The 27,972-nt window shown below is 44.6% G+C and overlaps 1 protein-coding gene across 1 annotated transcript in view; it reads right to left on the reverse strand.

Moving 5' to 3' along the window:
* LOC121570736 (Na(+)/H(+) exchange regulatory cofactor NHE-RF2-like) overlaps positions 1–20,264 on the reverse strand; it is a 67,737-nt gene extending 47,473 nt beyond the window's left edge. Inside the window, exons 1-2 of the mRNA XM_045221075.1 lie at positions 19,448–20,264; positions 17,383–17,679 (exon numbers count right to left, since the gene is read on the reverse strand). Coding sequence (XP_045077010.1) covers positions 17,383–17,679; positions 19,448–19,654 — 504 coding nt within the window. The 5' untranslated portion in view covers positions 19,655–20,264. The remainder of the gene's footprint in view (positions 1–17,382; positions 17,680–19,447) is intronic.
* Positions 20,265–27,972: the final 7,708 nt, after the last annotated feature.

Consider the following 27,972-nt stretch of genomic DNA (forward strand, 5'->3'; position numbering starts at 1 on the left):
GAGCTTTAACACATAAAAAAGAGAGAAGTGTTTGTGTCTTCATTGTACTTTACAACTGTATTTACAAAGCAACTGTCCACTGGCTACATTAGTCATGGATCCTATATCTGCTTTAAAGCTACCACCCAAGAACATATCCTCTAACACACAACTCTCTCTCTCGTTCTCCCTCTTTCTCTCACCTCCTCCCTCTTACTGCCTCAGTCTTTTTTTCTCTCCTTCAACACAACACTCTTTCACTCTACTCCAGCTCTCTGTCATTATTCCCTACCTCCCTCCCTCCCTGTCTTGTATCTGTGTTTACTCATTCCTAACCTCTGACCTCTGACCTTGGCCCTAACCCCACACCATTTATTCCCACACAGATTCTCTTCCATTGCTGCACCAGCAGCCCTGCAGAGGAGGACCGAGGACAGAGGCGGACACATGAATATGGATCAGATTCCCATCTTAAGCTCCATCATTTCCTACTGTGGTATCATGCAGTGATATGGTATCATGCAGTGAGAACTAGGAACGGGCCTTTTAAATGATTTTTCATGATTGTTTTTCTCTGATATCAGGATAGTTTAAATACTGTGTTTTAAAGGTATATATTTTTCCAACTTCAATGGGGACTTGCTTGCGTGACTCAGGAGAGGCGGTTCACTGTGCTTGTTGTTTCAGCACAGACGGGTGGGGGAGGGGTGCTGAAGGACCAGGGGCTGGTGTGTATGACATGGAGGGAGTTCATTTTTATTGTTTATTTCACCTTTGTTTATTATCTATTTCACTTGCTTTGGCAATGTAAACATATGTTTCCCATGCCAATAAAGCCATTTGATTTGAATTGAGAGAGAGAGAAAGTAGCCAAACCGACTCAGACAAACTTGTTGCTGGGATAGGTTATCTATCAGCCTATCTGGTCGTGTGTGTCTTGACTGCATCAAATCGATATAAAGAAACTAGCTAGGTACACAAGCCAGTTAGTTAGCCAGCTAGCTAGCTAGCAAGGCTAATTGAGGCTTTTTGCTGTGCTCCCCTCGTCCTTGTCTACAACAACTCCATTCATATTAAACAACAGCCTACCTGTTGGTTGATCATTGTAGCCTACTCCTTCTCATTTAACCAACTCAATTCCGCAATTGTAATTCCATTTGGCATTATTAGAAATCGCCCACTTCACTTGGAGCCTCACTGTAGTGCTGCTTTGATTGACGACAGTAACAAGCTACACGCGTGAAAAGTGTGTAGGCTAACGTACGTCTTTTTTATGGGGCGCACTCATAAAAACTGTCATAAAACTGTTGTTTTATTAAAATGTCTAATGTCATGGTCTGTCCTTGTATGTAGCAATGTCACATAGATCATTTAATTACATTTTAGGCAAAGCCTTTTCATTAAAATAGGCCTATCTTTAAAAATAAATAAATAATAATACTTTTCCAGGTAATCGAATACTAAAGTCCGGTCGGATATTTGAATAACTGTACCCATCCCTAGTGAGGACTGACAGCTAGTGATGAGCAGTTTGTAGCTAGTAGTTGTTTATTCTCAGTTTGTGGTGTTTAGTCTCTCTGTTAGTGTTTAGATTCAGATCAGTGCCTGTTTGACCTCACCATCACCTGACACACACACACACACACACACACACACACACACACACACATTAGGACACACACACACTCCCCTCTGGGGTTGTTTATACAGATGTGAGAGGTAGAGAAGAGCAGATGTTTCCAGTAAGGCCTTCCTTCATAAAGCCTCAACATGATGTTGTAATGCAGGAGGAGGGTTGTGTGTGTGTGTGTGTGTGTGTGTGCGTCTGGGTCTCACGCTGCAAGAAGAACATCCCAGCTTATGTGGGAGTAGGTCAATCACTAGTCTAACCCTGGCCTGGTCCAGACACACGTTTCAGCCTGGAGAGTGTGTTAGTGTGTTCTGACACAGTGAATGGCAACACCTGGAGAGATACTAGCACCTATTCAACCAATTGCATATGAACGTACCGGTATACAACTCACATAGGACACGAGCACAGCACGCAAACACACACAGGTGGTTTCACTAAGCTAATGTTACTTTACAGACACTGGGAAAAGGGAAGTACGACACATATGGTAACTGCCCACCTGGCAAAGACTGGTTGAATCCATGTTGTTTCCACGTCATTTCATTATTATTATTTTTTTTATGTGATGAAGTTGAATCAACATAGAAAACTGATTGGATATGCAAAAAGTCATCAACATAAGGTAATTTCGTATTTTCTTCACCCAACTTTTAACCTAAATCCAATGACATGGTGATTTTTTGTTGTTGCTTTCACGTTGAATTCACGGTAGTTGACTACTCAACCAAATTTAACTCAAAACTAGACGTTGAACTGACGTCTGTGCCCAGTGGGGGAATGAAATCACTGGAGACATAAGCAACAACCTCAATCCCACAGAAACAAGTGGATTAACCAAAAGTTCAGAGGATTTGACAGTAAACAACTTACTCTGTAATGTCCTCTACATCAAGACTTAGGCACCACTACAGAGTCTGATGTGTGTGTGGGGGGGGGGGGGAACGCTATGCCCAGCTGTGGCTATGGGTTTCTGGGTCAATATGGCTTCAAAACCAGCAGAAGGAGAAATAGAAACTCAACTCACAGTTCAGACAGTAAATCCCTGTCCTCAATCACTGTGGGAAGAATAGCCACATCAACACCACATCAATAGCAACATGTCCCTGACTGGCCTCATAATCATCACTGGACTACCAGCAGCAGAAGTAGGGACTTTGAAGGCAGGCAGGTTGTCAGTCTGGGCTGGCTTCCATTACTTTGGAAATCCCTTTCTTTCTCTTTCTCTTTCCTATGCTCTCCGTCTCTCTCACTCGCTCTCTTTTTCTCTATCCCCCTTTCTCTCCTCTATTCACTCCTCTCTCTCTCTCTCTCTCTCTCCTTCCTCTCTCCTCTCTCCAACTGGGTTCAAAGGGAGGCGTTCTAACAAGAATTTCGCCACATGTCTTCCTGACGAGGTTCCACAATGTCTTCCTCACTAGGTTCCATCATGTCTTCCTCACTAGGTTCCACAATGTCTTCCTCACTAGGTTCCACTATGTCTTCCTCACCAGGTTCCACCATGGTCTTTCACTACCATGTAAACAACTACAGACCAGTATCCCTTCTTTCTCCACCATGTCTTCCTCACCACACTCTCAGAAAAAAAGGTGCTATCTAGAACCTAAAAGGGTTCTTCGGCTGTCCCTATAGGAGAACCCTTTGAAGAACCCTTTTTGGATCCAGGTAGAACCCTTTTGAGTTCCATGTAGAACCCTTTACACAGAGTGTTCTACATGGAATCCAAAAGAGTTCTACCTGGAACCAAAAAGGGTTATCCTATGGGGACAGCCAAAGAACCCTCTTGGAACCTTTCTTTCTAATAGTGCAGGTTCCACCATGGGTTTTCACTAAGTTCCACCATGTCTTCCTCACTAGGTTCCACCATGTCTTCCTCACCATGTTCCACCATGTCTTCCTCACCAGGTTCCACCATGGTCTTTCACTACCATGTAAACAACTACAGACCAGTATCCCTTCTTTCTTTTCTCTCCAAAACTCTTGAGCGTGCCGTCTTTAGCCAACTCTCTTGTTATCACTCTCAGAATGACCTTCTTGATCCAAACCAGTCAGGTTTCAAGACTGGTCATTCAACTGAGACTGCTCTTCTCTGTGTCACGGAGGCTCTCCGCACTGCTAAAGCTAACTCTCTCTCCTCTGCTCTTGTCCTTCTAGACCTGTCTGCTGCCTTTGATACTGTGAACCATCAGATCCTCCTCTCCACCCTCTCCGAGCTGGGCATCTCCGGCGCGGCTCACTCTTGGATTGCGTCCTACCTGACCGGTCGCTCCTACCAAGTGGCGTGGCGAGAATCTGTCTCCGCACCACGTGCTCTCACCACTGGTGTCCCCCAGGGCTCAGTTCTAGGCCCTCTCCTATTCTCGCTATACACCAAGTCACTTGGCTCTGTCATATCCTCACATGGCCTCTCCTATCATTGCTACGCAGACGACACACAACTAATCTTCTCCTTTCCCCCTTCTGATAACCGGGTGGCGAATCGCATCTCTGCATGTCTGGCAGACATATCAGTGTGGATGACGGATCACCACCTCAAGCTGAACCTCGGCAAGACGGAGCTGCTCTTCCTCCCGGGGAAGGACTGCCCGTTCCATAATCTCGCCATCACGGTTGACAACTCCGTTGTGTCCTCCTCCCAGAGTGCGAAGAGCCTTGGCGTGACCCTGGACAACACCCTGTCGTTCTCCGCTAACATCAAGGCGGTGACCCGATCCTGTAGGTTCATGCTCTACAACATTCGGAGAGTACGACCCTGCCTTACACAGGAAGCGGCACAGGTCCTAATCCAGGACTTAATTACATTTACATTTTAGTCATTAGCGATAAGGGATAAGTAAAAAGCAAGCAGCTCAAAACCAGAGTGGGAGGAAGGAGTAACTCACTTGTCATCTCCCGTCTGGATTACTGCAACTCGCTGTTGGCTGGGCTCCCTGCCTGTGCCATTAAACCTCTACAACTCATCCAGAATGCCGCAGCCCATCTGGTGTTCAACCTTCCGAAGTTCTCTCACGTCACCCCGCTCCTCCGCACACTCCACTGGCTTCCAGTTGAAGCTCGCAACTGCTACAAGACCATGGTGCTTGACTACGGAGCTGTGAGGGAAACGGCACCTCCTTACCTTCAGGCTCTGATCAGACCCTACACCCAAACGAGGGCATTGCGTTCATCCACCTCTGGCCTGCTGGCTCCCCTACCTCTGTGGAAGCACAGTTCCCGCTCAGCCCAGTCAAAACTGTTCGCTGCTCTGGCACCCCAATGGTGGAACAAGCTCCCTCACGACGCCAGGACAGCGGAGTCACTCAACACCTTCCGGAGACATTTGAAACCCCACCTCTTTAAGGAATACCTGGGATAGGATAAAGTAATCATTCTACCCCCCCCTTACCCCACCCCACCCCCCCAAAAAATAAAAAAATAAAACATTGTAAAGTGGTTATCCCACTGGCTATAAGGTGAATGCACCAATTTGTAAGTCGCTCTGGATAAGAGCGTCTGCTAAATGACGTAAATGTAAAATGTAAATGTAATACGTTTCTGCTTATAATGTCCGACATTTTGTTATGCTATTTGTTAGTTAACTTGTCTATAATTAAATACATGCAGCTTCTCTTCAGTCATTATATGTTGCCCTAGAAGACTAAGTAAACTCTTGCTCAACAGAATAATGTAATAGATAGATAGAATGAATGCTTCAATCTAGTTGACATCAGTAAAGTTTTCTTTGTCATCTTTGTTCGCGGAGCAAAGATGTTTAGGGACAGGCGAGAAAATACAATAACACACAAAAAAAAGGGAAAGATTTTCTGTGCAAAATGTCCAAATGACTTAAGTTTGACCGGTTGTAAGGAAATAGAAAGCTGTAAAAATGACCCAACGTGTTTCTGATAAGATTTCAGTTCGGCTTGGATGCATATTTTATGTGGCCGAAATACTATCAGATTTTGATGATGCTGATAAAGACAGCACCTCTACAGACGATATCTAACTGAGCATTCACATTCTCTCAAGATGCTGAAATAAATAAATCATGTTTCTCCACTACTGTTCCCAAGTCCCAAATTGTGCCTACATTTGGTGTATAATTGTACTGCAAGAAATGCTTAATTCTGCAGGAGTTACAGTTTTTTTCAATTGCTAACATGCATTGGTCATAACTGAAGTCAAACTGTCAAAACTCTTCACACAGTCAGCGAAACAGAAGTGTATGTGGACCAAACTGTGAATCATTTTTCATTGCTTTCACACAAAATGCATTCAATGACCACATTCTCCGAAATCCATTAACTCTTTTCTCATTCATACTCCACCACCTGCAAAACTATATATTTGCAGCACATGTTTTCAAATGCTAACACACTGTTTCCAAAACGGTTAAAAACACATTCAAAACAGAATGACGGCAAATGTCGTACATTTCTGCAGTAACCAGATTGAAACATATAGAAAATCTCAGCAGAATATTTCATCATTCCAAACACAGCTGATTGCAATTTCAGCTGAAAGTAAACCCAAGTGTCCTGTTTTTAAGTCTCATTACCAAACAGATAAAAGAGGACGGCTTCGGAATGATTGAGTTTGGAAACATGGATCAAGGAAGACAGGTTGGTGGGGAAAGAAGAGTGGCAGGGAGAGGGAGAATGCGTGGAGGACAAAGGAGAGGAAGACCAAGAGCGGTGGTCTCTGATGAGATAAGGGCCACAATTATTGACCATGTTGTAAACCATGGTCTCTCTTTGAGAGGCCGGTTTAAGGGTGCAACCAAATCTGCAGCGTTCAACAGTTGCACCAATAGTACGAGTTTTCCGGCAAAACAACAGGTGAGATGTGCATCCTTCAATGATAATTGAACTACATATTACAGTACAATACAGTATGTTCACATTTTTACATGTACTGACATTTTGAAACATATTGATTGTTTTGTGTTTTTCAGTAGGATCCAAAGGTTGCCTCCCACAGGAGGGTGAGCCAGAATATTATCAGATGCGCAGGAAATTGCCATTGTTGATATGGTAATTGGCAACAATGCAATAAAACTGCGGGAAATTCGGGACAGAGTGCTGGCAGACAATATCACTTTTGGGAATGTGAATACGGTCAGCACAACGACAGTTGCCAGAGTCCTAGAGAAACATAAAATAATGTTGAAGCAGTTGTACACTGTACCCTTTGAGAGAAACGGTGAACGTGTGAAAGAACTCCGGTATCAATAAGTCCAGGTAAGATGTCTGTTCAATAACCAAACAGGGTACATACACAGCTATGCATAATGTAAGTACTGTAAAACTGTGGATTTTATTTGAGAGAGTAATGGAGATGGAAGCCAGGCAAACGCACATACATTCATCTTTCTGGATGAAGCTGGATTCAACCTGGCAATAACACGCCACAGGGGAAGAAATGTAATTGGACAGAGAGCAACCGTGGATGTCCCAGGCCAGAGAGGAGCTAACATTACAATGTGTGCAGCACTGTCCAATGATGGTTTGCTGTTACACAAACCACTCATTGGCCCCTACAATACAGAGAGGCTCATTTATTTTCTGGATGACCTGCATAATCGACTTGTGCCACTGGAGGAGAGAGGGGCAAGAAACTCCCCTACCTTCGTTGTTGTGTGGGATAATGTGGCATTCCACCACTCTGCTGCAGTCACAGACTGGTTTGCTGCACATCCCAGGATGTCAGTACTATTCCTGCCTCCATACTCCCCCTTCTTAAACCCCATAGAGGAGTTTTTCTCTGCGTGGAGGTGGAAGATTTATGACCACCATCTACATGACCAGATGTCCTTACTGGATGCCATGAATGCGGGGTGTGGAGACACTTCTCCTGAAGACTGCCAGGGTTGGATTAGACATTCCAGAAGATACTTGATGTTTTTATTTATTTATTATTATTGCAGCCCTGGAATTTCAGGAAATTATTATGCAAAGATATAGACAAAATAAAGGCTAATGAAGCAAATTGCTGCATTTCTGAATCATTCTTGTTACATATACTTTAGTACAGTCAATAAAGTGAAAAGGTGTTATTCTTATTCTATAATGAAATACTGATTTGTGAAAAATCATTCAAACTTCAAAGAGGAAAGTTCATCATTTTTGTAATGCTCCCTGTTGTTAGTGTTTTTTAGGTCATTGTGTTATGAGTGACAATGTATGCTTTCTGAGTGAGAATTGTTGCCAGTGTTATGGTCGAACAAGCTTATTTTGAGACATGTATGAAGTGGCTTCAGTATTGACCGATGCTTGTTAGCAATTGAAAATAACGGTAATATTAAGGCTATGTGAGAGGTTATTGTCACGTTCGTTTAATGACGGGTCAGACCAAGGCGCAGCGTGATATGCATACATGTTTATTTAACACAAATAAACAACCGACAAAACGAAACTCCAAAGGTAGTACAGACAACAAACCTAACACGGAACAAGATCCCACAACTAGACAGTGCCAAAAGGCTGCCTAAGTATGGTCCCCAATCAGAGACAACGTGCGACAGCTGCCTCTGATTGGGAACCACACCGGCCAACATAGAAATACACATACTAGAATACCACACATAGAAAAAGCAAAACAAGGAATATACACACCCTGACTCAACATATAAGAGTCCCCTGAGTCAGGGCGTGAAAGTTATAGACCTACAGTCAGTGTCCAGATTTCAGTTTCTATTTAACATTTACATTTTTGTCATTTAGCAGACGTTCTTATCCAGAGCGACTTACAGTTAGTGAGTGCATACCTTTTCCATACTGGCCCCCCGTGGGAATCAAACCCACAACCCTGGTGTTGCAAACACCATGCTCTACCAACTGAGCTACACAGGATTTAACCTAAACAGGATTTAATCTAAACAGTAGGCTACAGTTCCCTTGACACGCCATAGGCCTATTTGAAGTCCCATCTTGTGACTATCGAATTTGTATAGTCCCTCACTATCCTCACACATAACATAGCCGGCACTGCTATCATCCACTTTTACCACTTCACCAAATCTTTCCTAAACATTACTTTTCTGGCCCTCCCGTCTCTTTATTTTCAACTCTCTTTTCGTAGCTTTTGTGTTATTGAATTAAACTAAGACAATGTTCTTTTTGCCTCCGTGGATTGACCTTCACTTTTTCTGCCCGTTCCCTAAAGCATTAGGTGATAGGTGTGTAGGCTATTTGGCACATGTACAGTTAGGCCCTGAAGCTTAAGCACTAAAGCCAGATAGCCGAAAATAATGAAAGAAAAACCTCAAAATAGCCTATAGATATAAATTGCACAAGAATGATACATTTCTGGATTTTTTTAAGGTATTGTTTTTCTCTTTATTCAACCCACCCGCCACCCACCACCCACCACCCACCTGCCCTTCAACCACAAAATATTTAATGACCCTAAACCCATCCACCCCGCGGATATAACAACGGGGCCTGCGGGTTATGAGTCAACCCGCGTATCACTAGTGTGTGTGTGTGTGTGTGTGTGTGTGTGTGTGTGTGTGTGTGTGTGTGTGTGCGTGTGTGTGTGTGCTACACAGACATGGAGGTCAACAAGGTGTGTCCCCCCCAACACCTACACACTCTACTGACGTCATAATGAGTAGTGCCAACCCCCACACAGTGACATAATAGTTTTGCTTGATGCCCACACAGTAAGGTGATATAACTGTGAATGAGCACGCACACAACCACATACATGATGTCACACACCTGTTCTCATCCCTGGCTCCACAGAGGCATGAGAAGAGTAGTCTCTGTAGTGGTTTGGCTGTGTGTGAGTGTGTGAGTGAGTGAGTGAGTGAGTGAGTGAGTGAGTGAGTGAGTGAGTGAGTGAGTGTGTGTATGTATGTGTAGGTCTGGCTGAGGCTGCTCTGTGTGATGCTGTGAGAAAGTGACACCTGACACTTTATCACGGGGTCCTGGTGACAATACAAGACTAAGCCCCGCCTCTTCTGGAGAAGGTGTGACGGGTCACTTGAGCCTTGTCTTCAGTAGGATTCTATTAGGATTCTATTAGAGTCGTTAAATAAGACTTTTTTTAAAGCTGGACACGACTCACATTACTGTATAACATTACTGTTATGGCTGACTACAAAAAGGAAGAAAATTTGAAAATGTTCTCCTTCCTGTTTGGGTTTTATATCCACCACTATTTACATTTGTACATAATATCACAACCATATGTCTGTCTCTCTCTCTCTCTCTAGCTCTCTTTATCTCTCTCTTTCTCACTACTCTCTCCCTCTCAATTCAATTTCAATGTAAGGGGCTTTATTGGCATGGGAAACATATGTTTACATTGCCAAAGCAAGTGAAATAGATAATAAACAAAAGTGAAATAAATACAAAAAATTTACAGTAAACATTATACTCACAAAAGTTCCAAAAGAATAAAGACATTTCAAATGTCATATCATCTCTCTCTCTCTCCCCCCTCTTCTCTCTCTCCCTCTCTCTCTCTCCTCTCTCTATCTCTCTCTCTCTCCCCAGTCTCTCCCTCTCTTTCTACAGTATCAAGTCAACCATACACTGTACAAGGTACATCATTTTCTCTTGCCTTCCCGGTGCTACAGTCACACAGTCAGTACAGCTACAGTCACGCAGTCAGTACAGCTACAGTCACTCAGTCAGTACAGCTACAGTCACGGGGTCCTGGTGACAATAGAAGACTAAGCCCCGCCTCTTCTGGAGAAGGTGTGACGGGGGGGGGGTTGTGTGACTGGGTAAGTGTTAAGGTGATAGCTGCTGCCTAAGCTGTGTGGAGAGGTAAGGGGATACATCCTCATGACCACATGGTTCGGTTTTCATTTCCTTCGCCATTTCACCTGCAAGTTAAAGCCCACTCATTCATCCAATGGTAAGGGCTGATTGGCAAGTGTGTGAATAGATTTTTATCTATTTCACTTGCTTTGGCAATGTAAACATATGTTTCCCATGCCAATAAAGCCCTTACATTGAAATTGAAGAGACATTGAAATTGAGAGAGAGACAGAGAGAGAGAGAGAGAGAGAGAGAGAGAGAGAGAGAGAGAGAGAGAGAGAGAGAGAGAGAGAGAGAGAGAGAGAGAGAGAGAGAGAGAGAGAGAAGAGTGTGAGAGGCAAACAAAAGACGAAACTCTTTCATTCGATAATGACACAATCTCCTCTCTCGTCTCCCTCTGTCGTCTCCTCTCCCATCCCAGTGACAGAATTACATTAATATAATTATTATAGAATTCTATTTCTTTCTTTTTTTTGGGGGGGCAGGGTATTCTATTTCTTTGATTATGTCTCAGGAGGCTGTTAGCCGCTGTTAGCCGCTGTTAGGCCCTGGAGAGTCTCTTTAGATCAGTCTATATATATACCCCCAGAGGAAATAGTATTGGCTGGGTTAGACAGAGCAGCCTACTGTAATATCTAGACCCCATGTCTGTTTATGTGTGCATACGTGTGTGTCTCTCTTTCTCTCTCTTCATGTGTGTGTGTGAGTGCGTGTGTATGTGTGTATGTTTGTGTGGAGAGCAGCCTTCAGATATACCCACGCCCCTTGTTAATTAAGCAATAAGGCCAGAGGAGGTGTGGTATATGGCCATTATACCACGGCTAAGGGTTGTTCTTACGCACGACGCAACGCGGAGTGCCTGGATACAGACCTTAGCCGTGGTATATTGGCCATATATCACAAACCCCTGTGGTGCCTTATTGCTATTATAAGCTGTTTACCAACGTAATTTGACCAGTAAAAATAACTGTTTTGTCATACCCGTGGTATACGGTCTGATGTACCACGGCTGTCAGCCAATCAGCATTCAGGGCTCGAACCACCCAGTTTATAATATGTGTTAAATAACACTCCCTCTGCAGTGGCAGTCATTGTCTTCAGTAGGATTCTATTAGGATTCTATTAGAGTCGTTAAATAAGACTTTTTTTAAAGCTGGACACGACTCACATTACTGTATAACATTACTGTTATGGCTGACTACAAAAAGGAAGAAAATTTGAAAATGTTCTCCTTCCTGTTTGGGTTTTATATCCACCACTATTTACATTTGTACATAATATCACAACCATATGTCTGTCTCTCTCTCTCTCTCTCTCTAGCTCTCTTTATCTCTCTCTTTCTCACTACTCTCTCCCTCTCAATTCAATTTCAATGTAAGGGGCTTTATTGGCATGGGAAACATATGTTTACATTGCCAAAGCAAGTGAAATAGATAATAAACAAAAGTGAAATAAATACAAAAATTTACAGTAAACATTATACTCACAAAAGTTCCAAAAGAATAAAGACATTTCAAATGTCATATCATCTCTCTCTCTCTCCCCCCTCTTCTCTCTCTCCCTCTCTCTCTCTCCCTCTCTCTATCTCTCTCTCTCTCCCCAGTCTCTCCCTCTCTTTCTACAGTATCAAGTCAACCATACACTGTACAAGGTACATATTCTCTTGCCTTCCCGGTGCTACAGTCACACAGTCAGTACAGCTACAGTCACGCAGTCAGTACAGCTACAGTCACTCAGTCAGTACAGCTACAGTCACTCAGTCAGTACAGCTACAGTCACACAGTCAGTACAGCTACAGTCACGCAGTCAGTACAGCTACAGTCACTCAGTCAGTACAGCTACAGTCACACAGTCAGTACAGCTACAGTCACACAGTCAATACAGCTACAATCACACAGTCAGTACAGCTACAGTCACACAGTCAGTACAGCTACAGTCACACAGTCAGTACAGCTACAGTCACAGTCAATACAGCTACAATCACACAGTCAGTACAGCTACAGTCACACAGTCAGTACAGCTACAGTCACTCAGTCAGTACAGCTACAGGGTTCACAGTCAGTACAGCTACAATCACACAGTCAGTACAGCTACAGTCACACAGTCAGTACAGCTACAGTCACACAGTCAGTACAGCTACAGTCACAGTCAATACAGCTACAATCACACAGTCAGTACAGCTACAGTCACACAGTCAGTACAGCTACAGTCACTCAGTCAGTACAGCTACAGTCACACAGTCAGTACAGCTACAGTCACACAGTCAGTACTGCTACAGTCACACAGTCAGTACAGCTACAGTCACAGTCAATACAGCTACAATCACACAGTCAGTACAGCTACAGTCACACAGTCAGTACAGCTACAGTCACACAGTCAGTACAGTACAGTCACACAGTCAGTACAGCTACAATCACACAGTCAGTACAGCTACAGTCACTCAGTCAGTACAGCTACAGTCACACAGTCAGTACAGCTACAGTCACACAGTCAGTACTGCTACAGTCACACAGTCAGTACAGCTACAGTCACAGTCAATACAGCTACAATCACACAGTCAGTACAGCTACAGTCACACAGTCAGTACAGCTACAGTCACACAGTCAGTACAGCTACAGTCACAGTCAATACAGCTACAATCACACAGTCAGTACAGCTACAGTCACACAGTCAGTACAGCTACAGTCACTCAGTCAGTACAGCTACAGTCACACAGTCGCTTAGCTGTCTCACAAATCTACAGGAGAGTAAATAGTAGAGGAATGCAGGGAAAAGGAAACCAGAAGCTGAAGGGCCATAAAACCCAGAACAAACCCAGTGAGTATCGTATAACTTCTACACACACACACCTATGCACTGATGCACTGATGCAAAAGGTGGCACGTGGACATACAGACAAACAGGCATACACCCACTGACGCAGGCAGTAATGCACACATGCACATATGCAGACACACACACACGCACGTGTGAATGCATGAACACACACACACATTAGGTCAATGTGTTAGTGATTATGGTTGGTGACAGAGGGTCTGTGGAGTTCTGTAGAGGCCCTGCCTGCACTACTCCCCAGCCCCAGAACAGACTGGGCTGCAGTCTGGAGCCTAATCCCTCAGCTCCTCCCCCCCAGGAAGTCCTGGAATTCAAGGTAACCCTAGGAGTCTGGCTGCCCTGACAACACTTACTGTAGCAACCTTGGCTCGCTGCATACACAGGAGAGAGGAGAGGAAAAGAGAGATCCCATCTCTCCATCTCCCACGCCTCTGATTTCTGTGGACTGACTCCTGACCGCCTCTGGTGTAGCCTACTAACCTCAGTGGTGATCTACCTACTTCACTGAGATGACCGTTTGATATTCTAACCTCTTCAAGAGATACCTTACAAGAATGAGCTGCAGTGAAGACTGAAAGTAGTGGATACGCTGTTTCAACTAACTGGCTAACTGTTCAATATTATATTATTATATTATTATTATATTATTATTATATCTTAACTATTATATTATCCACCTATCATTAGTGTTCTAGATAACTGGGTAGACTAAGCCAAAAAAGTAACATATAAAACTGATCATAACTGCTTTGTGGTTAAGTAGCCATCCTGTGAAAGACTGAGCAACTACCCTGCTGCCCTGCTACAGAGACCCTCCCTCCCTCGTTGCCTGTTCCCCCCTCCATCCAGCTGGTCAGACATTTATACGTCTGTTTTACGGGCCACAGCGGAGGCCAAGGTGGTAAAACAGACGTGTGTGGGAGACAGGGTGTGAGACAGACGGCTGGTGCAGACAACTAGGAGGGACATCCCAGTAGTAAACCCCCCCCACTCTCTACGTCAGCCTCTGCAGTCTGCAATGGAAGTTACAGATGCATGGTCCATGTTTTATATTGCATATCTAGACTGAAATCCATCTCTTATAAAAGATGGATTCTCAGTTGGGACACTGACAGAGTACAGGCATTGGGGTCAGCTAAAGGCTGCAGACCGGATACTGTCCCCTTATTATTTGATAATGAGTCCTGGCCACCAGCTATACTATATCAACAAATAAATACATTATTTTAGCTCTGTGGATTAGAGTGGACACACACGCACGCATGCACATATCACACACAAACACACACTTTGATCCCTTTGTGATGAAACAGGAAATATCCCCTCCTCGTCCACCCACAGCTTGTTACACATTACCATAGGCATGTCCAGCTGCAGGACCCTAGTCCTCCGTGTGTGTGTGTGTGTGTGTGTGTGCGTGCCGTGCATACGTGAGAGTGTGTGTGTGCGTGCCGTGCATACATGAGAAAGTGTGTGTGTGTGTGTCCTCCAGACTTAAACACTACCCTACGCTGACCCGCTGACTGGCTGTTGTCGCAGGGTTTCCCAAACTCGGTCTTGGGGACCCCAAAGGGTGCACATTTTGTATTTTGCCCTTGCATTACACAGCTGATTCAAATAATCAACTCATCATCAAGCTTTGAAAACCAAAACGTGCACCCTTTGGGGTCCCCAAGACCGAGTTTGGGAAACAGTGCGTTACAGTACGAGATGTTGATGACAGAGAGCCAGAGGAATGTGCCACTAAATGGAAGATCAAATGTCAGCCTGACGGTCACCCATCTGGGCTGGACATCAGCACTCTGACTGGGGGTTAGGATGGAAGGATGGATGGATGACTACTTCATGGGTTCGTTCATTCATTCATTCATCCAAACACCCAGTCCCCCCAGTTTGAACTGTCTCTACTGGGTAACATCCTGGACACTTCTCCTTGCCTGGTTGAACTCTTACTGTAAGTCTTGACCACAGTGTTACTTTCCCTTTGTTTGTATTACTTTTCCTTTGTTTGTATTTTACTGTAAACTGAATGACAGTTGAAACTTCAGTTGGAAGGATGCTTCCAACATGAGGCTTTAGAGTTTGAGCCATTCCAAACTCCAGGCTTTGTCTTTCAAATCATTTTGCTTTTAGTTTGGGATGCCTTTTGGCATGCAGCTCCTGAAGGTCTTTATAAACCTCCTCTCCTCTCCTCCGCTTGGAAAGGATTTGTTTCTGGGGTCTCTGTGTATTTTATGTTCTCTTCAGGCAAGCATGGGGAGAGAGAGATTGAGAGAGAGGGAGGGGTGTGTGTGTGGGGGAGAGAAGGAGAGAGCGAGAAGAGAGAGAGAGAGAGAGAGAGAGAGAGAGAGAGAGAGAGAGAGAGAGAGAGAGAGAGAGAGAGAGAGAGAGAGAGAGAGAGAGAGAGAGAGAGAGAGAGAGAGAGAGAGAGAGAGAGAGAGAGAGAGACATTTCCTGAGCTTAGCTAGGCCTTCTGGCCCCTCAGGCTGCTGGGATTTCTCTCCACGGCTCACAAAGCGATCGCAGCTGAGCAAAGGCTAAACACACACACACACACCACACACACACCACACCACACCACACACACGCACACACGCACACACACACCCACACTGATTGGCCTTGTCAGTGCTTATGTAGAAATAAGAGTTCTGCATCGTGCACCAATTGGCAAGACGAGCGTAAGTGAAAACACATGTTCTGTTTAATGCATGAAACAGAAGCAGAGAAGCCTCATCTTGCAGATAGGGCAGATGTAAAACAAAAGCAGAGTAGATTGTCAGGAAGACAGGGACCCAACGGAAATGTATCCGGTTTTCCAAATCAACATGCAATACTTGAACTAGATTTCAGAAAACAAACTGTTTACAACCAAGGGCTATCATATTTCAGACATCTGCACATACAACCATTCACCAGAAAATGTTCACCCAAGGGTCCCTATTCATAAAGCGTTACAGAGTAGGAGTGTTGATCTAGGATTAGGTCCCCCGTCCATCCATCTTATTCATTATGATCTAAAACGCTAAACTGATCCTAGATCAGTACTCAAACTCTGAGGTCTACTGTAATACTGTGTGGAGAGTCGTTTCTACAGCCACAGGATGTCACTTAGGTACTTGGCAAGCACAGGGAGAATTGCTGCATTGTCCATTAGGTCAGAATCCTAACCACAGTGATGTAATGACCCTTGACTTTTGAGTACCAATCCTGCCATCCGACACACACACACACACACACACACACACACACACACACACACACACACACACACACACACACACACACACCCCACAAACACATTGTTACTACTGTGTGTTGACAGGTCTTGGACAGGGCTCGCCTCAAACAGAGGACAGGTCTAATCTAATCTAGGCCATCAGATCAGGTTGGATCTCAGTCAGCCAGCTCGAAAAACAAGACCCAGGTAATCAGATCTCAGCGGGCATAGGATGGAGTCAACCTTAGACACTGATCTAAGGTCAATTTTTATGTCTCCCCCCTAATAGTGGAGGTTATGATTTGGGGAAGATAAGCTGATCCTAGATCTGTGACTAAAGGCAATCAGATGTTATACATCGGCTTCTCTGGCTGCTACAGCGAGAGAATGCTGACCCACATTAAAATACCAGCATACTGTGACAGCATGGTAGTGTTTAATTAACAGATAGCAGTTTGGGTTAGGACCCTTGAGCTAACCTTGAACTCGATCTTACCTGGAACCCACAGGGTGAAAGCAAGAGAGGAAGACCCAAGAACACCTGGAGGTGTGGCAGAACAAGACATGAAGAAAGTGGGGTTGACATAGCAACACCTTGAAGGAATGGTGCAGGACAGAAGAGTTTGGAAGAGATTGGAAGCGTGCAATTCCATAAGGAATTCAACGGCCTAAGTATGTACCCTTGAACATTCCCTACTACTTTTAACCATAATCCCCAAAATACCATCCCCTGATCCAGGAGCCTTCAGCCCATATCTGATGTGCAGATATGAGTGCAGGATTTTGTTCCAGCCCTGCACTAAGACAAGAACACAGCCCTACTCCAGTGTAGTGTAAAAATCATGTATCTATGTCAGCTGGGGGTCTCTGGTGTGTGTTTGTACATGTGGATGCTTTTGTTCCAGCCCAGCACTAACCCACCACCACAACACCCCTACAGTGTAAAAACCATTGAGTCTCAACCGCACCTTCTTGGTGGCCCGCGACGGAGACCTTCGCGTGGGCTTGGGCACCTCTCTAGTCAGGGTGGCGGGCAGCTTGGACACGGAGCCGTTCTCTCTCTTGGCGGCGGGCAAGGAGGCCGGGGGCGAGGAGGGGGGCAGTGAGGCTGGGGGTGAGGCGGGGGACACAGAGGTGGGTCCCCCCATGCGGACAGCCATCTCCTCGGTGCAGACGAGGCGCAGGCTGCGGAGGTACTCGTCTGTCTCCCGGTCCACCACCAGCAGCCTGGTCTCCTGCTCCACTGCCTTGATCCTCTGCACCACCTGGGGGGAGGGGGAGATCATTATCGCACATCATTATAACACTGTACATAGCCATAATATGACATTTGAAATGTGTCTATTCCTTTGAAACTTGTGAGTGTAATGTTTACTGTTCATTTTTTATTGTTTAATTCACTTTTGTTTATTATCTATTTCACTTGCTTTGGCAATGTAAACATATGTTTCCCATGCCAATAAAGCCCTTTGAATTGAATTGAATAGAGGAGAGGATGAAAGGGTAAGATAGGGAGAGAAATATGAGAATGAGAGTAATAACATGATTATTGACATAACAATGAAGTATTGCACTACAGGGAATAGGATGTGATATGAGACAGAAACACCAACACTCTCTACAGTATCTGGGCCCTACATCAAGTCAGCCTCTTTGTTGTAGTGTCTAAAGTGGGACTCCCTTGTCCCAGACGTCCCATTAGACGTCTGTCTCTGCCGTTCATTACTTACTGCTGAGTGGCATGGGGTAAGGGAGGAAGGAAGGCGGGGTTTGGGATGTAAACACAACGAGGACGTCTGGAACTCTGGTGATTTATAGACAGTTGGTTATGAGGTCCAGATTGCAGACCCAGTGGAGTACACGTGACTAACCGGATTTTGATCTCAGGTCTCCTGCATGGGCGCCACAAGACTGTGTTAGCCCACTGAGCTAAAGTCTATAAGTATTAGGTCTTAACTAAAGGTATGAAAAATATATGAAAAATGTATGCACTCACTAACCGGATAAGAGCGTCTGCTAAATGACTCAAATGTAAATGTATCAGACAAGGTCTCAGGCAAGGTTCCTCATCATGCGAGTGTGGCTCACCGAACCAAAGTGTTACACACTTACAGTGCAGGGCTTCCTATATGGCTCATACTGGGTCACAATGTCAGAGGTGACACACACTGACATGCAACTAACATGATGACAGCCATTTCAGACGTTCTACCTCACTGGAATAGATTGGCTGCACTTCAATCTCATGCATGCTATGTCTGCTTTATGTGTGTTTGTCTCATCTTCAGGCTGACATTGCCCATCGGAGATACAACACAGCCATTCACTAAGAACTCAGATCACTATCAACACAGCAGTGTGAGTGTGTGTGTGACCAGGCACTCTCAGCAGCTGATGATAGGGAGATGTGTGATGTCTTCCAGTAACTTCTGAAAGGCTGTCTAGACTGTCTGCTTATTCTCACAGACCACAGAACATTATAGACTAAACAACATGGCTAGAGTGCGATGTTAACCATTCACTGTGTCTTTACATGGTTTCAATGTGCTAAGTAGGCTAGTCATAAAAAAGTGGATATTTTAACCTGGAAAAGTTGTTAGGAGTTTAGTTATGATTTATATTATGCCACTGCATCTTGAAATGCTGAGTTGTTTTTAGGGGAGCTAAAGTAATGGTCTATTTTGGTATTGTCCATTGTTGTATACTATGATTATTTTATATAGGCATAATTAGCTTATAAAACCATATTAAGGGTGCAGTGAATAAATTCAAGTATCAAATCAAATGTCAAGTGCTCCTTCAACGTTTTGAACTTTTTGAATGCCAATGCATGATACAGTAGCTCTGTTGACCCCTCCGTGTCCTCCTCTCTCTTCCTCCTCTGTCTGTCTGTCTGTCTGTCTGTCTATCTGTCATTTCCATGACAATATCATTACCGAAACACTAGGCTCATAAGATATTAAACATGTCGATGTAGTCCACTGACAGAAAAAATCGAATGGAGTTGGACAGTTCGTGATGTGCTATACTCACTTGATGGTGCGTATCTTTCTCCACATTTCCCCCGTTCACCTCAATGACACGATCCCCAGCGCGCAGCCCCGACGCTTCGGCTGACGATGCTGGCTCTACTTTGCGAATGTACTGGCCGGTCTTCCCCTTCTCACCGTGCAGGTGAAACCCGTACCCGTTCTCAGTCTTTGTCATGATACAAAGCCGTGGTTTCAGTTCGCTGGCCATTTCCCCTGCAGTCCAGAACTTTAAAACTGTTTTATTCTTGAATATAGTTTCCAAAGCAGAAAAAACTACAAAAATGTAATACAATAATGACCCAACAGAGCGCAGAGTGAAACTTTCACTCTACATGTAAAACACCATCCTCTTCGTATGCGTAATTTGTTCCAAAAGTAGCTCTGCAGGTTCTTCAAACACGAAAACGCTCCAAACACAAGAAAACTCTCCGTATTAAAAATGACATTCCAGCATAGAACTTCACATGCAATAAAGGCAAACTCCTCCTGAAAATAGCCTAAATTATCGACTCAGGCGAACGAATTGCTTGGTGGAGCCAAGCTCTCTGCTAGTCGTATGGTCTCCAAAAATGAGTGAATTATTCTTGTTGGCGGCGCAGCGTCCTCAATCCCTCCAACTGCCCATCCTGAGGACTGATAAAGCGAGAGACCCCCGTGCAACATGCTGCACCAGGAAAGACTAACAATCACTAACTAACTCCTCTCTCGACCTCCGTCCATAACAACCGTTTTGCCTAGGGCTGTCAGTTTTGCCTAGGGCTGTCATTATCAGAGCGCAGCGCTTGAAGAGTGGTCTAAGAAGGGATCCTTTCTCACTGAGTAGCCTAATCAAGGTCATGCTATGAAAATGCTGCGGTTTAGCACGGGATGGGGTTCCAGGTACGGGGCCTCCGCATGTAATCGACCAATCAGTGTGCTCGCTGGGTGTCTCAAAGTGTCCAAAATGGCGACCTCACCAAAAAGAGTTGGGAGGTTGTTTTGTTGTTGTCGGAAAGGACTCAGTTCTATCATGTTGACAACACAATGATTTATTGTCATTAAATTGAGGTAAATAACGATTTATTTGCAACATGACCCCTCTAGCACCATTACGTATGGCATACAATTACGCATACCGTTCATGTTACAACACTGCCACTAAGTGGTCAAATTAAGAAATACATGTAAAAAGGGTATGACAATTGAGAAAAGTATCCTTTTGTATGTGTGTGTGTGTGGTCCAGCCTAACTCCATCACCCCCCATAGCGTTTGGACGTGTGTTCTGACACCTCTCCCAAACATGTAGATCAACAATGGAATTAATCACAAGTTGTTTCCTTGGATAAACAAACATTGTTAACATGTTGAATAAACATGTTGTGGGACAGAGGTTGTGTGTGACCACAATGGTAGAGCAAAAGAGCTAATCTACTCCCTAATTTTCCAGCTGTAATCAGTAGGAACCAGATTCATGTGGTCAAGAAAAACTCTGACCATGGGTTGCATCCATTCCAATTGTCTCTCCTTCCTCCTAATGTGTGCACTTCCCTTCACTGCTTTGAAAGGAATCGACTGGTATAAGAAATATGGTGGAAGCTCCCTTGCCAATGCCTTCACCAATCCAATGCTTTTAGATTTGTGGGAACTAGTGAACAAGTGTACACTTCAGGAGAAAGGAGATGTTATTGGAACGCAGCTATTGGACACTCACCACTGAGTAGTACAAGCTGAACTGCAACAGAAGGGGGAGCCTGTCTGGCCTGCATTGTCACAGTCAAACTGGTGAGAGGAGCACTAATACATGAAGACAGAGGGGGGCAGCAGAGGAGTGTTTTTACCACTCTGGGGTGAAGTTTCCCCTAGACACTGACCTTGGGTCAGTTCAGCATTTTCCTCACTATGGTTAAGGTTAGGATTGGGGTAGGGGAAGCTGATACCCTACTCCGTCTTTACTAAAGCCAAGGAGGCTGTATATACGGTATAGTAGGCTATATATGTACGGTAACGGTATGTTGTAATTTCATGTTATAATACAGTAGTCTATATTATTTTGCTGTTGCTGTCTATACATAGAAACAGCAGGTGGCAGCAGAGGAATGTATTTGCAGAGGCCACGAAGACTGTACCTGTACTGTATGTTGCCCAACAGTACAGGTATGATACATTATCAAGAAATAGAATTAGGCATTCGATTTCTATGGCCAGTCCACCCATTATGTCTCATTGACTTGAATGGGGATGCCGGTTCTAGCGATTCTATTTATATTTAGCCTACTATATTTTGTTTTATTTTGTCTTATTTGACAATTCAAAAACACAATACAACCACAAAATGTGGATACAATGCATTTAACAACCGTCGAGGATAAAAAAACAAAACACTTCTCTCCATTGGGGAAATAATGCTGATACAGTATATTCACATACTGTATTTACAGTATATTCTTACGTTGTTGTCTCTTTGTAACTTGCAGACAGTGCTATTTCTCATACTTTTCAAACTGTGGATTAAACACAACAACAGAGACAAACTGAGGAGGAGTAGTGTTGTCTTTAGTGTCATCCCAGGATATTAGTGTCTCGTCTTGGAGGAGCTGTACGTCACTCAGGGAACCAGATCACTTTCTGCAGACGCACACTGTGACAGAAAGAACACAATCCATCCATCCATCCATCCATCCATCCAGGCTCTACAGTATAAGTGGCTCTATGTCACTCCTCCTCTACTCTTCTTCTACTCTTCTCTCTCTCTCTTTCTCTTTCTCTCTCTCCCTCTGTCTCTCTCTCTCTTTCTCTCTCTCTGTATCTCTCTGTCTCTCTCTTGCATCTCAGTGCTTGAGGCGTCACTACAGACCCCCTGGTTCGATTCCAGGCTGTATCACAACCAGCCGTGATTGGGAGTCCCATAGGGTGGTGCACAATTGGCCCAGCGTTGTCTGGGTTTGGCCGGTGTAGGCCGTCATTGTAAATAAGAATTTGTTCTTAACTGACTTGCCTAGTTAAATAAAGGTAAAATAAAAAATAAAAACCAATAGCAGCTGATATAAATTGATATACTGTACCATGATTCGGGCCATGACTTTTTCCTGACCACAAAAAAAAACAGCATCTGCTGTGGTTTGCTCTGTTAAATATTATCTGCATCGCTGTGAACACATGGCAATTCCCTCTGGCTATACAGAGCCATCAGAGTATTGCTGTGTCATGCACATTCACATTTATGCTGTTAACATTGACTTCTCACTCTCCAAATGGACAAGTATAGGCCTAGTATAGCTTTACTGGGGATGGTGAGAACAGCTTGTTGGACTCACACTCACACTCACACTCACTCTCACACGCTCACACTACACACACACACTCACACTCACACTCACACTCACACTCACACTCTCACACTCTCACACACAGACACAGACACAGACAATTTGCTCACACACACATAACATGCACACACATTTATACTGACTCTACACAAACGCACACACACTCATATTTACATATCTACCTCTATCGATCCAGTATCCCTGCACATTGTAAATACGGTTGTCACGATCGTCAGGGAGAGACCAATGCGCAGCGTGATGAACAAACATACTTTAATTAGTTAAAGTTTAACCATGATACAAAACAAGAAACGACTCGTGAAGTCCACGGTGACAACGACCGAACACGGAACAAAAACCCACAAACACAAAGTGAAAAACAGACAGTTAAATATGGCTCCCAATCAGAGACAACCAGCCAACAGCTGACACTCGTTGCCTCTGATTGGGAGTCACTCAGGCAAAACATAGAAATAGACGAACTAGAACCCCCAACATAGAAACACACCACATAGAACAAACACACCCTGGCTCAACAACTAGAGTCCCATAGCCAGGGTGTGACACAAGGTCTGCCATTCTCTGGAGCAATTAGGGTTAAGTGCCTTTCTCAAGGGCACATCGACTGATTTTTCACCTTGTCAGCTCGGGGATTCGAACTAGCGTGCGTGCTTTGACGTGTGTGCATGTGCGTGTGTAAATACTGTAACTGAGCCATATGCAGTACCTACAGAGTTTCTCTCAACTCTACATTAATATGTACTCATTTCTCTTCAACCAAAAGATTACAGGAGAGAGGATGGAATAATCATTTGATAGAGTTCTTTCCAAAACCCGGCATCTCACCAGTCAGAAACTTAAACCCAAAATATAATTTCACAGATGCCCTGCTTTCGGAATTACAGGCCGCTTTCCAAAATGTCAAGCTGCCTCTCTGATTTTCCTTGGTCACAAAGAGGTGGATAGACTGTTCCTGCTGCCCCCACTGCAAATAATAATTATTTATTTTATTAATTACATTACATTACATTTTATTAATAAGCATTCATGAGTTATCTTAGACAAGCTGTCTTGGTTGTAGGTTGGTAAAAGCTCCAAACCCAACAATGCAGTAATCAATATCAATGTAGTACTAAAAACAACAAGATAGAACAAAAACACACAATATTAATAAAAATAAAAATAACAGGAGAAAGTACGAAGCTATATACAGGGTCAGTCCCAATACCGTTGTCACACCCTGGCTCTGGGACTCTATATGTTGAGCCAGGGTGTGTTCATTCTATGTGGTTTATTTCTATGTTGGGGGTTCTGGTTTGTTGTTTTCTATGTTTGCCTTAGTGACTCCCAATCAGAGGCAACGAGTGTCAGCTGTTGGCTGGTTGTCTCTGATTGGGAGCCATATTTAACTGTCTGTTTTTCACTTTGTGTTTGTGGGTTTTTGTTCCGTGTTCAGTCGTTGTCACCGTGGACTTCACGAGTCGTTTCTTGTTTTGTATCATGGTTAAACTTTAACTAATTAAAGTATGTTTGTTCATCACGCTGCGCATTGGTCTCTCCCTGACGATCGTGACAGAAAAACCCACCAAAACTGGACCAAGCAGCGTGTCCAGGAGCCATCGCCAGGGGAATCGCTTGCAGATCTCCGTGGCAACCTCGACTGGGTCCAGCCTTGTAAAGAGCAGAGTGGATGGACTTGGGAACAGTGGAGGAAGAGTCTCGACTGGGTCAAGCCTAATGAAGAGCAGAATGGCTGGAATTGGGGGCAGAAGAGCGAGAGTTGGGCGAGAACGATAGAGGCCTGGCCCACGGGGAGGAGAGACCCCCAGAAAATTTTTAGGGGGGGCTCACGACGTCGGGGCAGCAGGAGGCCGCGATAGAGCGGTCCAGCGGGTTGGCAGAGGAGGCCGCCAGGTTACGGGGGCCACTGGTCGAAGAGGGGATGGAAGGTGGAGAGGCACGGCGAGAGGTACTGGGGTATGTTACCAGTCCGGTCCGGCCCGTTCCAGATCCCGGTGTAGGGCCAGTGGTGTGTGTCCCCAGTCCGGTCTGTTCCTGCTCCCCGCACCAAGTCAGTGGTGCGCTTCGTCAGCCCAGTCCGGCCTGTCCCTGCTCCACGCACCAAGCCTATGGTGTGCGTCGTCAGCCTGGTAAGGCCCGTTCCTCCTCCACGCACCAAGCCAGTGGTGTGCTTCGTCAGTCCGGTGAGGCCCGTTCCGGCTCCACGCACCAAGCCAGGGGTGCGCATCGTCAGTCCGGTGAGGCCCATTCCGGCTCCACGCACCAAGCCAGGGGTGCGTATCATCAGCCCGGTCCGGCCCGTTGCTGCTCCACGCACCAAGCCAGGGGTGCGCATCGACAGCCAGGTCCGGTCCTTTCCTGCCTCACGCACCAAGCCTGGGGTGCGCGTCGTCAGTCCGGCACAACCCATGCCTGGGTCATCGGTGCCAAATCAGGTACCGCTTTATTGCTCCCCAACGGAGCTGAAGCTAGCCGCTCCTGCGACGTCCAGGTCAGCTCCAGCCAGCGGGGCCAGACCGGACCAGGGGCGCTATGGGGGGTTTATTGGAGGGTGGTGGGCAAGCCCGGAGCCAGAACCGCCGCCGAGGAGGAGTGCCCACCCAGCCCTCCCCTATTTTTCTCTGGTTGAGGCGCGGTCGCAGTCCGCGCCTTTTAGGAGTACTGTCACACCCTGGCTCTGGGACTCTATATGTTGAGCCAGGGTGTGTTCATTCTATGTGGTTTATTTCTATGTTGGGGGTTCTGGTTTGTTGTTTTCTATGTTTGCCTTAGTGACTCCCAATCAGAGGCAACGAGTGTCAGCTGTTGGCTGGTTGTCTCTGATTGGGAGCCATATTTAACTGTCTGTTTTTCACTTTGTGTTTGTGGGTTTTTGTTCCGTGTTCGGTCGTTGTCACCGTGGACTTCACGAGTCGTTTCTTGTTTTGTATCATGGTTAAACTTTAACTAATTAAAGTATGTTTGTTCATCACGCTGCGCATTGGTCTCTCCCTGACGATCGTGACACCTTGGCCATGACCCCACTCTCCGAGGGTGTCTCAGGGAGAGTTGGGATATGCACAGTAGCGGTGCGTGGGTAAAATCACTGGGGAAGCCAAGCCAGAAAAAAAAGCCATATTACAACCTTTGTGTTGTGATAATTGCATTGTTTGCTCTATAACCTGTTAGTTCATATGCCTTGACACTGTGATATATAGGCCTAAGGCCAAGACAGTAAGAAGACACAGTTGCAGAATAAATTCAACCAGAGAGCTACATCTGTCTGGTGAAGCCCACTAAGCATATTGCATGTAACAAACAGTTACATGACCTACAGCAAGTTCATGTTTCCAACATTTTAGGACCACTAAACAACTATTGATTTAGAACCACGGAGAGTTGCAGCAAGTTGCAAAGAAAACAGGAGCTGCCTCCTCTATTCCAGCACCATTTCAACTTCAACATTTCAACATCATCTAATTACCTCTGCTTAGTCTAATACAGTGACAACTAAAAGATACCAAAAACAATTTAGTCCAATGAACGTATGATGTGGCTGTCCATGGTTCTGATTTCTGTTTGTTTGTGTGTGTGTGTGCGTGCGTGCAAGTAGAAAAAACATGCCTCTATCATACAGTACACACTTTTAGTTTTTGTTGTCCTAGGCTGCCTGGCTAAAATGCTTGCTTGCTAGCCTAATTAACTTTCATGGGCAACGAAGTGCCAGGCCAGCTAATTAACATTAGTATACTACATCTAGCTACGTGTTGAACTTCCATCCTCTCAGACCAGGGGCACAATGTATGAATTTATGGTTGGATCAGAATCGCCATTATAATCATTGGCCAGTACAGAGGATTAAGTAAAACCACAAGTCCAAATCCAAACTGGATCCCCTTGACACTCTCTTTTGGTGCGCAAAGACCATTCACACTCTGTTTAGCTCAACGCTGATTGGCTATGATTTTATATTTTTTTTATCTAGGGAGGCCAAATGCTCGCTTGCTTCCCTTCCATTCAATGCTACTGACTGCAACAATGTCATACTCTTTCTGACCAGATGCTTTCTCCGGTGAGATATATTCAGCCTCTTGCGAATTGCATTTTACATTTTCATTTACATTTTCGTCATTTAGCAGACGCTCTTATCCAGAGCGACTTACAAATTGAAGGAAAGAGAGACGAAAGAGACGAAAGATACATTATTTGGTATATTTTTTTTTTGGTCAAATTTTTTGGGGAAGCCTGCCTTTCCTTGGCATCCATGAATACATGCCACTGGATATGCATAAAACACATTTCCAATTTACACATGCGTATTAATACAGACTTATACATGTGTGAAATAGGACAAATGTAAGCACCCACCAAATTATTATTATTAATATTATTACATTTTAGTAATTTAGCAGATGCTCTTATCCAGAGCGTCTTACAGTTAGTGAGTGCATACATTCTTTCATACTGGCCCCCCGTGGGAAACAAACCCACAACCCTGGCGTTGCAAGCGCCATGCTCTACCAACTGAGCTACAGGGGACCATTATTATTATTATTATGCACACACACCTACACACACATACTTTCTGTAATATGCACCAATATTAATAAATAGCCCCTTGATAAATAGTAATTGATAATACAATTGTAAGCTCTGCTAGGCCTTTGGAATAGGAGGAAAATGTAGACATACAGTGGGGGAAAAAAGTATTTAGTCAGTCACCAATTGTGCAAGTTCTCCCACTTAAAAAGATGAGAGAGGCCTGTAATTTTCATCATAGGTACACGTCAACTATGACAGACAAAATGAGATTTTTTTTCTCCAGAAAATCACATTGTAGGATTTTTAATGAATTTATTTGCAAATTATGGTGGAAAATAAGTATTAGGTCAATAACAAAAGTTTCTCAATACTTTGTTATATACCCTTTGTTGGCAATGACACAGGTCAAACGTTTTCTGTAAGTCTTCACAAGGTTTTCACACACTGTTGCTGGTATTTTGGCCCATTCCTCCATGCAGATCTCCTCTAGAGCAGTGATGTTTTGGGGCTGTCGCTGGGCAACACAGACTTTCAACTCCCTCCAAAGATTTTCTATGGTGTTGAGATCTGGAGACTGGCTAGGCCACTCCAGGACCTTGAAATGCTTCTTACGAAGCCACTCCTTCGTTGCCCAGGCGGTGTGTTTGGGATCATTGTCATGCTGAAAGACCCAGCCAC

This window comes from Coregonus clupeaformis, chromosome 7 (genome assembly GCF_020615455.1).
Source record: "Coregonus clupeaformis isolate EN_2021a chromosome 7, ASM2061545v1, whole genome shotgun sequence".
In the NCBI taxonomy this organism is placed as follows: Eukaryota; Metazoa; Chordata; class Actinopteri; order Salmoniformes; family Salmonidae; genus Coregonus; species Coregonus clupeaformis.